At 43.6% G+C, this 12,427-nt stretch overlaps 1 protein-coding gene across 2 annotated transcripts in view; it reads left to right on the top strand.

The window, feature by feature from the left end:
- The window catches only part of LOC124606955 (liprin-beta-1), a 931,859-nt gene that overhangs the window by 412,632 nt on the left and 506,800 nt on the right, over positions 1-12,427 (top strand). For both annotated transcript variants that reach the window (XM_047139091.1, XM_047139092.1), the window contains one exon: positions 9,050-9,237. In XM_047139091.1, coding sequence (XP_046995047.1) covers positions 9,050-9,237 — 188 coding nt within the window. The remainder of the gene's footprint in view (positions 1-9,049; positions 9,238-12,427) is intronic.

Below are 12,427 nucleotides of genomic sequence, written 5' to 3'. Positions count from 1 at the left end.
GACTAGAGAGCGTTATCTACACCGAGTATCGCGAAATACGCCAGTTTATCTTGTATCTTTTTTGTTACTGAATGCAGAAACGGCCGGTTTCCAGAGATCTCCCCAAAGAAAAGGCGCGTTGCCTCAAGCTGTGCGCCGTGCCACGGACTCGGAGTTCTACGCCGGCCTTCAATCATTGTCGGGGCAACGTGTGCTTTCTCATTTGGCCTCGCGTTCGCTCTCGCATCTCTCTCTTAGGGCTTAACGTTCCTCCGTTCTACTGTCTGCCTCTCCATCTCCATCCACACTAGATAAAATTTTGTATGGTCGAGGGTACCTCGCACCATTATTTTTCCGATCACTCCCTGTCCCACGCTCACCCCTAGTCGAATAATTCCTCTCATGAATACTGCTGCATCCAAGTAACGTTTGTAGAGAGAAGTGATGTATTCTCGGAACTATAGGTCAAACACACTCTTCTTTGGAAAAAAAAAAAAACCGTAGTCACGTTCAATTTTTTCCGTCTTACTTCTCCGATTAGAATAACTTAAGAAAAACATATGGAACTGCGTCTTCGACCTTTTGCACCAACTGTTCCGTCTGGATACGGATTCCAAACATAGCAGGACGTTAAGTGTCGTGCAACCTACCCTTGCTGATGTAGATATATAGCTCACCAGAATCCTCCAAATGAATTTCAGCTGTCTCCATTACCAGAAACTCATCATCGTTCCTCCTGTGGAGTATTTTTCTCTATTCTCCACCGTGCCCTTTACAGTGACAGTATGTAGATGTACTTCCATGAGTTGCTTTTTAATTTTCTAAGTTCCATTTCAGCTGCATATCTTTGTTTCGTAACGTAATTGAAGCGAGACTACTGCTCTCTACCGAAAATGTCTACTGGTTCCACCTGAAAATAATCGCTGCATGCGCGCATCTTGTCGTAGTCTCAAAGCGCGTCCATAATTCTGAAACTACTGTATATAATCGTACCAGTGTTGGTTCAAGTGTCAATAAATCAACAACCATTTGGATTCCTGGAATAGAGCAAGCATGTAGTATACTTTCTGGTGTACATTCCCTATAGCGTCGAGCTAATGCTAGTGTAAAACGATAGAGGAGAAGTTCTAGATGTGGGCATCGTTAAAGGCATTTCCTTTTGGATAGATTTTACATTTTCAACCTTTATTAAGATCTATAAAAACTGGTCGCAAAACAATGATTAATGCCAGTTATTTCTATTCGAAAACGAAGATTCATAAAAAGTTCTTAAAATAGCACTAGAGAACAAAGATATGCAAAAAAATTAGAATGTTTTAATAAAACTGAATAACACGATGCATAATTGTAGACTACTCTATAAAAAGCAACTTCTGTATTTAAACTTTTTAAATGGACGCCAAATTAAAAATTATTTGCAAATGGTTCAAATGGCTCTGAGCACTATGGGACTTAACATCTGAGTTCATCAGTCCCCTAGAACTTAGAACTACTTAAACCTAACTAACCTAAAGACATCACACACATCCATGCCGAGGCAGGATTCGAACCTGCGACCGTAGCGTTCGCGCGGTTCCAGACTGTAACGCCTAGAACCGCTCGTCCACTTTGGCCGGCTTGTTTCATGGTATCAACTGAGTAATGTTCTTTTGTTTATAAACTGCGATTATTTTATACACAATACGGATATAAAAACATTGTTTACAGAAATATTTCATGATTAGTAAGTATTTATCCAATGGCAAACAACAGGGATTTGCTTCAACAATAGCGTGCTTTTGTTTTGTTTTTATAACCTTTGCACTCTGGGTAAGGTGGGGGTACATGAAGTGGGGGCAAAACCGGGCAGTACCTGGTCAGTCCTTCGACAATGATTCTGTGGATGAAGAAGGTAAAAACAATTAAGACGTCAGATACTTGTATTGTGACGACGTATTTTCAAACTCAGAAGGATAAGATTGGTTTAAGCGCAAAAAATGTCATTTCTGGGGCCTCAAAAACTGCAGTGGAGCAGATGACTGGGACTGTTACTTTATATATGAATTTTGTGAATAATATTGTTCGTTAAATTATATTTCAGTAAGCAGTTCCGCTGCTTTCCTACTGAAAATCTTGTATATCTATATTCACATAAAGTACAGCGCTTTGCGGAACTTGCTAAACGAAAGGAATGAAACCATTATGACCACCGTGACTGCATTGTTAAATACTTTCCGAATTTACCTCAGCAGAATGTCAGGACAGATTATACAGGGTGTTACAAAAAGGTACGGCCAAACTTTCAGGAAACATTCCTCACACACAAAGAAAGAAAATATGTTACGTGGACATGTGTCCGGATACGCTTGCTTTCCATGTTAGAGTTCATTTTATTACTTCTCTTCAAATCACATTAATCATGGAATGGAAACACACAGCAACAGAACGTACCAGCGTGACTTCCAACACTTCGTTACAGGAAATGTTCAAAATGTCCACCGTTAGCGAGGATACATGCATCCACCCTCCGTCGCATGGAATCCCTGATGCGCTGATGCAGCCCTGGAGAATGGCGTATTGTATCACAGCCGTCCACAATACGAGCACGAAGAGTCTTTACAGAAAATCTGTATTGATGACGTGATTGCACAATTGCTTGCGGATTCTCGTCAGCCCACACATGTTGGTTGTGAAAATTTACAATTTGATCACGTTGGAATGAAGCCTCATCCGTAAAGAGAACATTTGCACTGAAATGAGAATTGACACATTGTTGGATGGACCATTCGCAGAAGTGCACCCGTGGAGGCCAATCAGCTGCTGATAGTGCCTGCACACGCTGTACATGGTACGGAAACAACTGGTTCTCCCGTAGCACTCTCCATACTGTGACGTGGTCAACGTTACCTTGTACAGCAGCAACTTCTCTGACGCTGACATTAGGGTTATCGTCAACTGCACGAAGAATTGCCTCGTCCATTGCAGGTGTCCTCGTCGTTCTAGGTCTTCCCCAGTCGCGAGTCATAGGCTGGAATGTTCCGCGCTCCCTAAGACGCCGATCAATTGCTTCGAACGTCTTCCTGTCGGGACACCTTCGTTCTGGAAATCTGTCTCGATACAAACGCCTATTGCCCCGTGCTAATCCATACATCAAATGGGTATCTGCCAACTCCGCATTTGTAAACATTGCACTGACTGCAAAACCACACTAACCTGTTGATGCTACGTACTGATGTGCTTGATGCTAGTACTGTAGAGCAATGAGTGGCATGTCAACACAAGCACCGAAGTCAACGTTACCTTCCTTCAGTTGAGCCAACTGGTGGTGAATCGAGGAAGTACAGTACATACTGACGAAACTAAAATGAGCTCTAACATCGAAATTAAGGGTTTCCGGACACATGTCCACATAACATCTTTTCTTTATTTTTGTGTGAGGAATGTATCCTGAAAGTTTGGTCGTACCTTTTTGTAACACCCTGTATAGTACGGTCATTCAGTCCATAACTGTCCAAATGACCTTGACTTGCTACGATTTAAGGCCTGTTTTTTATTAATAAAAATGTGCGGACGTGTAACGAAATTGTGTCTTGTAAGTCATTACCTTCACAACATCCTTTCTCATATTCATTATGTAATCAGATTCACTTCTACTATACACACGATGTGCCTGAAGTATGAATTAAGCAATGCCACAAAACAGTATCCAAAATGATTATGCGTTCTGTACAAAGTCAACTGCTTCATATGAAGCCTGTAGGTACATTCATCTTTAGGAGAGAAAAAAGAAAACAGAACACAGTGAACGACTAGAGATAGGGCGTTCACATTAGCGATAGGAAGTTCACATTCACAGGACAAGTACATTAGTGTGTTCTGCAGAAATAATCAGCATTTGAACCATATCGGTCCGCGTGTTCAAGGTCAACATTGATATCGCGGCGCAATACCACCTACGGGAAAAATGTGTTGCGGCTCTTGTTGTCGCTATATACCGAAGGTTACGGATCACGGTGACGTGAGCAGACCTGCAGGATGTCGCGCAGACGAATGTGCGAGCCGTACCGTGCAATTAGTAAGTTCGAAAAAGGGCGCATTAGTGGCCTGAGAGGATGAGATGCTTCTATCCTGGAAACTGTTGCTCATGTGGGATGAAGTGTTTCGGTAGTGCAAAGTGTGTGTGCTGAATGTTTCACGGAAGGCCGTAGAACACGACTGGTTGGGTCAGGCCACACCACCCAGACTACCGTCCAGGAAGATCCACTCTTCATCCGAATGGCAGCCCAGACGCCATTTTCCAGCAAGACAATGCACGACTACATGCTGCTGAAAACGAACACCTGCCTTCCTGGTGTCACAGGATGTCAGCCTTGTGCCCTGGCCCGTCTGATCACGAGACTAGTCACCAATCGAAAATGTATGGGATATGTTGAAACGACGGGTGCAGCTCTGTGACTCAGTGCCAACCGCCACAGATGAACTTTGGAACCAGGTGAATGGAGCATGGATGGCTATACCACAGGACGCCATTCGCGCCGTATGAGCGTCGATGCCATCATGCGTGGAACAAGTTACCGGAGCCCATGGCGGATCCTTTGCATACTAGGCAACAGGACATATGCTGGGCCGAGCTGGCTAATGCTAATCAGTCCTGCAGAACATGGAAATGTGCATGTCCTGTGAATATGATCGTACGTCCTGTCTCTAGCCGTTCAAAGTGTTGTGTTTTTCTGACCATGAGTGTAGCTTTACGTTTGTTTTCTGTACTCTGATAGACGACGTTATTGGGAATACTGTAAGTAGAATGTATTTTTACCAAAAAGAAATAGTATGTAAAAAAGTATGTTTTGTGTTAAGAGTTCCACCTGGGTTAAGTTTGCTTATAGCAGGTTGAGAGTAAGTAAAGGACAGTAGGTATTCACTGTAGCGAGGTGGGAAGGCGAGGACGAACTTGCGTTGAAGAAAAAGTAAAACATCTGACACTGATGGTTCTGCACCGTACCCTGTAACTTAGTGTGCTGCAGGCATGCAGCAGCAAGGGAGCTGTGTGACATAGCAAGCTGCTGGCGTTTCAAGAAGTAATGTTTACCGACGTGGAATGCCGTCTGATAGTTGTCTGAACGAGATTGTGCTTGTTCTCAGTACGACAAGTATTTTGTTGAACTATAAAATATATTTTGTAATTCGAATTACGTGTTAGCTTGGATAACTACTTCCAGTTCTTAGAAGGGTACGAGGATTATTTTGTTTCAGCAAGTAATTCACAGTTAATAGGGTTCTGTACCGAAGTGACACTAAATTTCGACGTACTTCTCATTTACCTTAAAGAAATGTCAAAACTAAACTGTCAAAATATCGACAACAAGATGTTTCGTAAGTACAAGGACTATTATACTTACCGAAACATGGCAGAAGGACTTTGCTAAGAAAAACTAAACTCCGTCAGAACAGGCCTCGGAAGGCCCGCCGGTACCGACCGACCACCGTGTCATCCTCTGCCGACAGGCGTCGCTGGATGCGGATATGAAGGGGCGTCTGGTCAGCACACCGCTCTCCCGACCGTTGCGTTGTCGTGACCGAAAAAGATTATACTATAGATGCAGTATGTTCCTCACTTCCAACTATACGTCACTTCATAATGGTAATGAACCGAATCAAGCCTGTCGTGCAAAACATTAAAAAAGACATATTACCTTAGTGCTACTGGTTTAGAGCTTCATTTCCAGAAAGAAGATTAAATCACTACGAAAAATACTCGTGAAGTCTTCCGCACCCCTCATATGCAACGACCGCATTCCTTTCGTAAGCCACATTATTGTTCCGCGACGACGTTGCCACAGTCCATCTCTTTTTTGTTACCCACTACGACAGCAGCGCACCAAATGACCAAAAAGTAAGTTGACTATTGAGTTCAGCGGGATCTTGCGAAAGCGATCGTAATTGCTTAAATTGCTTTGTAGAATGGATTTTACAAACAGTAGCGTCTATGGCGTAATAAATTACAGCAATAACAGGAAGTCACCACACTTGTCTTTTTTTAGGTTTCCTAAGGACCCTGAGAGGTATGGAACGGTACAGTACAGAATAGTTCATTTACTATTCTGTCGCGACTTACACTTATTTACTGACTGCTGTCGTTTTCTCTTAAGAACAAAAAAGGGCTAGTAAACGGCAGAAGACCTGACCTTTTGGAAAAAGACATCGTATATCTACTCAACAGCGTGAAGTTTTCTTCACTATGCTTTCAGTCAAATCAATGGATGTGGAACGTTGGAAACTCGTATGGAATGCAATACATACATTATTTAACGTATAAAATAAGTCACCACAAATCTGTCTGAACGGAAAATCACACAGACGTGATACTAAAACGGCAGAAGCAAAAAAGAATGTTTTCTAAGATAGGAGACCCCCAATTCCACAATTGTTGCTACATCTGAGCCACAGACGGCAAGACACTTCAGCACACTCGGTCTTGAAGCAAAGGTAATTAAATTTACAGAATTATTCGTGTATCAGAAAGTTGAGTGAGATGTAAGAATTTGAGAAACATTAGTTAACATACAAAATTGTTACGTATCGAGAAGAGTGCCCATCGTAATAAGAACAGGCGACAGCAGAATTACAGAGGGGTCCAAAAAAATGTATCCACTGTTTAAAAGCCCATAACTTGTAAACTAATTGACGGAGTTGTCTCATTTTTTGTGGAAGTGTAGCTTAAAGTCCAGCTTAAAGATATCACTGTAGGTGTTCGAAATGGTCACTATTAACATCCACACACAAACGATGAAGCCGAACTGCAGCACGAACCACTGACTGCAACGTGTTCACTTGGATATTTGCACACGAATGTACGATGGTCTCTCGAAGTTCATCCAATGTGATTGGCTTTTGTCGATAAACGACGTCCTTTAGTGTTCCTCACAGGTAAATGTCCAGAGGAGTTAGGTCTGGGGAACCTGTTGGATACTCAACAGCACCTCTACGGCCTATCCATCTTCCTGGTAGATTTTCGTCGAGATACACCCTAACACGACTTTTGGTAGTGGGCTGGGGCACCATCTTGTTGAAAGTAAACTCTTCCGTGTCCAAACAAGTCTCTGATGGCCGATAAAATGGACGTCTGAAGCTTGTGAAGGTACACCTCACCGGTAACTGTGCCGTCAAAGAAGAATGGCCCAATCAAGCCCCGGTAAGACAATCCGCACCACACATTTACTCCTGGCAAATTCACGGCTTTGTCTACATGGACGTTCGGATTTTCGGTGGCCCAGTAGATGCAATTGTGGCGATTTACTGTACTATTGAGTTGGAACTGTACCTCATCAGACCACACAATCATCTCTGCGAAATCTTAATCGTTGCGCACCATGTTAGTAAACCACTCGCAGTACTCCGTTCTACGATCTGGGTCATCCTCGTTCATTGCGTGTAACAATCGTGGGATGTAGCACTTCCACTTTGCTGTCTTCAAAATTCTCCGAACACTTGAGCGACTCACTCCAGTTTCACAAGCACACTGTCTTACAGACTTCTATGATGAGCGAGTGAATTGTTGTAACACACGACGGGAGTTAGGTGGACTTGTTACTGTTACCGGTCGTCCAGATCATTGTTTGTGTACATCTTTAACACAGCCTTCGGCTTCAAATTTGTCTCGGATGCGACGAATCGTTAAACGTGTCGGTGGCTCTGTTTGATACTCATTTCGCCATTGCCGTTGAACCTCATTAATGTTTTCGTACTTACAATACCACTTCAAATCTGACTTCCTTTCATCGAATGTAAGCCTTGCGACAGACATGTTTACTCGAGTAACTGGGTGCAACTAAGAACAAAACACAGACTATCTGGCGACTGTCATGCGACAAAACAAAACAACGCAATACAACGCTTGTGTGGTGATTGCCGAAACTATAAACTTTTACACTACCAAAGATGAGACAACTCCGTCAATTAGTTTGCCAGTTATGGACTTTTAAACAGTGGATAAATTTTTTTGGACCCTTCTGTATGTGCATCTCTCGCGTGAAATGTGTTTATATTTTGTTGCTTTCAACGGAGCAAGCTGCAATTATACATATAATTATTATAATTATTCTAAAGTATTTCTTCACGAATAAATTGTAGCTTATGTCAGTAAATGATAGAGATTTTTACATTTGTTTGACAATCATTCATATCTGGTACTAGTACAGAGATTTCTTGTCCTGAAGTTGTGGCAGAATACAACAAAATAATGGGTGGTGTCGATAAGTTTGATCAACTACGAGAAAGGTATGCTATTGGCAGACGTTCTGTAAAATGGTGGCACAGAATATTTTATTTCCTGGTGGACGTTGCTGCAGTGAACAGTTTTATCCTGTGGAAAATAAGTAAAAGAGAAAGTGGACAGCATGATCAGCTCACATACAGGATCCATCTATCCAGACAATTGATCGCTGGCTTCTCATCCCAAAAAAGGCGTGGACAAAAACCTGTATTTCTGGCAAAAAGGGGTAAAGTACCTGAAGATTTTCGTCATGTGGCTGTAGGGGAGCATCCAACCCATTTTAGGAGAAACCTACTGGACGTGCCGTCATTGTAGTACCAAAGCTGCGGACATATTGTCAAATACCACTTTGCATAGACCCATGTTTCAGAAAATTTCTTGGCAAGTAATTGTGAACAATCATTGTAACAAGAGAAATAATGTATCAAATAAATATGACATATATTGAAAAAGTTGTTTTTGTCATTTAACTCCAAGGAAGGGCAGTGGGAAGAATACTTCCCACCTTGTTGTGTGACCTCACTTTCACAGTTGGAGCAAATTTGATATTGTGTATGATAAATATACGTATCTGTTAACTACTATCTACTCTCCATTCATTAAAAAAAAGTGCTCAGTAATTTTGCCCACGAAAGGGTTAACTCAGACTAGCCGTGTGGCAGTTCAAAGATAACCACCGGCGGAAGATGTGTTACATTGCCTCGTCCACGTGTGAGCGGCACGCAAGCAAAGGGGACATTTTTTCCGGCTGAAATCATATTTTGTGAAATTATTATGACGGCGTTTGTTGTTTAACACGTGTTCTCCGGTGTGTTGCAGGGGCGCGCCTGGAGCATACGGATGTGACGGCAGGCTCACCGCCCAGCGGAGGCGGCGGGGGCGGCGCGGCGGTATCGGAGGCGTTGCAGCAGCTGGTGGCGGCGCTGCAGGCCGCGTCGCCGACCCCTCCGCCCCCAGCGCCGGACGCGGCCTCCCACCAGCTGCTCCTGCACTGGCTGACCCAGCAGGTAGGAAAGCCAGCGGCACGGCGCCTCACTTCTCGGAAGCACGTAGCAGCTCGTAGATCACAGAGCGGCCATGACCACGTAAGGAGACCGTCTGATTGCCTTATCGAGCGAGTCGGTGCAGTTACAAGACATTGGACTCTTGTGTGCTTAAGGGGCGGTCAGCGGCGAGGTTAACAGTTGCTGGATCCTATTCGGCATCCACCCATCCACCTCGTACTTTTTCGTGGCTTCCCTAAGTACCTTAAGACAAATACCGGACAGTCCCTTTGCTCAAAGGACTCGGCCGATTTTCTTCCCCCATCCGTCCTCAGGCCGAGCTTGGCTCCGTCTCTGAACATCTACTCATGGATGGGACGCTGCACCCCAATCTTCCTGACTTACGTCCACTTCCTTTATGTCATCTGCACACTAACGCCCTCCTGTCATCTCATCCTCTTAACATCTATCCATATCACAGCATTAGGGACAATCAAGTACATCAGGAGTCTGTATAACGGTTATACCTGCCTTCATAGCCGATTTGAATCCTGGCGCTGCACACTTTTCACTGTCAGTATTTGGCCAACAAGGGGAGGAGGAGAGGTGGTGACGTAAACTTTCTGATCACCAGTCTTTGCGCCAATGTCTCTGATTAAATTCCAGACTTCTGCGCAGTGTGTCATGAAGTGAGCGCAAGTTAATGTTGCTTCGTCCGTCGGATGAAGACGTTAAGCTCTGCAGTCCCTTGGTGCTAGTAGACTATATGTTGGCACAAGTTTCACCTTCACCCTTCCCTCATTCACCCCAACCGTAGACTTTACATGCACTTGCCACAGTCATCCACATGACAGACACACACATTTGACTCCACATAACACGTCGAAGGAAGGTAACGGCAAGTCACTTTCACTAAAACGTTACCAGAACGGCCATGCAGGTTTCCTGCATCTGCTCCCTTATGTTGATCCCCTGACTATTGGACTAATTTGTCTGTGGCTAGCGATTGCACCGAGTGATTCTATAAACAGTGCCTATTGGCTAAAGCTGACAGCTTGGAAACAGGCAGAAACACAGATTACTGTTTGAGTTGGGTTGGGTTGCTTGGGGGAAGAGCCCAAACAGCGAGGTCATCGGTCTCATCGCATTAGGGAAGGACGGGGAAGGAAGTCGGCCGTGCCATTTCGAAGGAATCATGCCGGCGTTTGCCTGGAGCGATTTAGGGAAGTCACGGAAAACCTAAATCAGGATGGCCAGACGCGGGATTCAACCGTCGTCCTCCCGAATGCAAGTCCAGTGTGCTAACCACTGCGCCACCGCGCTCGGTGATTGTTATTTGATTCCACGATTACCGAACAAGCATTAGAAGCAGCCACATCCATTAAAAATACGTAAATAAGCGTATGGAGCGACTTACAGTGGAGTAACCACATAAAACTAACTGGAGGTAAGGCAGATGGCACACACATTCATACGGAGAATCTTCAGGAAGGAGGTAGCTTACAAAACCCTAATTAGACCGATACTTAAATATACTTTCTCAGTCTTGATCCGTTATCAGAAACAATGAATTGAAAAAATAGATAAAATCCAAAGAAGAGCCACGCCTTTCGTCCCCGGCTCGTCCAGTAAGCTCGTCCAGTAAGCGTCTCTGACATGCTTATCCGTCGTCAGTGTCAGACACTGTCTCTGACAGAATTACAAAGTCATCGGCGAACCTCAAACTTTTTATTTCTTGTCCATGGATTTTAATTCCTACCCCAAATTTTTTTGTTTCCTGTACTGCTTGCTCATTATACAAATTGAATAACCTCAGGGATAGGCTACAGCCCTTTCTCTCTCCCTTCCCAATCACTGCTTCCCTTTCATGCCTCTCGACTCTTTATAACTGCCATCTGGTTTCTGTGCAAATTGTTACTAGCCTTTCGCTCCCTGTATTTTACCCCTGCCACCTTCAGAATTTGAAAGAGAGTATTCCAGTCAACATTGTCAAAAGCTTTCTCTAAGTCTACAAATGCTAGAAACGAAGGTTTGCCTTTCCTTAATCTATTTTCTAAGACAAATCGTAGGGTTAGTATTGCCTCACGTGTTCCAACATTTCTTCGGAATCCAAACTCCTCTTCCCCGAGGTCGGCTTCTACCAGTTTTTCCATTCGTCTGTAAAGAATTCGTGTTAGTATTTTGCAGCCGTGGCTTATTAAACTGATAGTTCCGTAATTTTCACATCTGTGAACACCTGCTTCCTTTGGGAAACGTGAAGGGACACGTACAGCGCAAAAGCGTACAGGCGACCCTGTCTGTTGACTGGCAGAGACCGCCGACAGTTGAAGAGGGTCGTAATGTGGAATAGGCAGACATCTATCCAGACCATCACACAGGAATTCTAAAGTGCATCAGGATCCACTGCAAGTACTACGACAGTTAGGCGCGAAATGATAAAACTTGGATTTCACGGTCGAGAGACTGCACTTAACCGTTCAAACCTGAACTTTTTCTGGAGAAAGGTAAATTATCCTTTATGTGGTAATACTTTTAGATGATTTTTTTAATATTTTAGATGCAAGATTTATACAAAAATGTGTACCTATTTCCAGAACATACGTCTTACACTTGGCTTCGCTTTATGGACTAAAATATCTAATTGTAAATTACTCTCTATTGTAATAAACAGTAACATGATGATTCAATAATTACCATGCAAAATAACAATATTCAGTTACGGAGTGGAGTATAGCGAACCAACCACATCCACGTATTCCGGTGGTCACGAGAAGCTGCGCAATGCTACATTGACTTTCTGGTATTGTCATAGCGATCACAACAGTTGGCAGCACTTGCCTATAGTGAAAATGTTAAACATTCACAAAAATATGTACCTCAGATTTCCATTGGGAAAAAATACTTCCGTTGCAGCTGAGAGATACTAAAATTTAATGTACACAGCTGTAGCCAGGCTGTCTGAAACGGTTAAGCCACACATCACGCTAGTAAATGCCAAACGACGCCTCGCTTGGTGTAAGGAGAGTAAACGTTGGACGATTGACCAGTGGAACAACGTTGTGTGGGGTGATGAATCACAATACACAATGTGGCGATCCGACGACAGGATGTGGGTATGGGGAATGCCCGGTGAACGTCACCTGTCAGCGTTTGTAATGCTGGCAGTAAAATTCGGAGGCGGTGGTGTTATGGTGTGGTCGTGTTTTTCATGGAG

Source organism: Schistocerca americana, chromosome 3, assembly GCF_021461395.2.
Source record: "Schistocerca americana isolate TAMUIC-IGC-003095 chromosome 3, iqSchAmer2.1, whole genome shotgun sequence".
NCBI lineage: Eukaryota > Metazoa > Arthropoda > Insecta > Orthoptera > Acrididae > Schistocerca > Schistocerca americana.
This window is presented reverse-complemented; position numbering and strand designations above follow the sequence as displayed.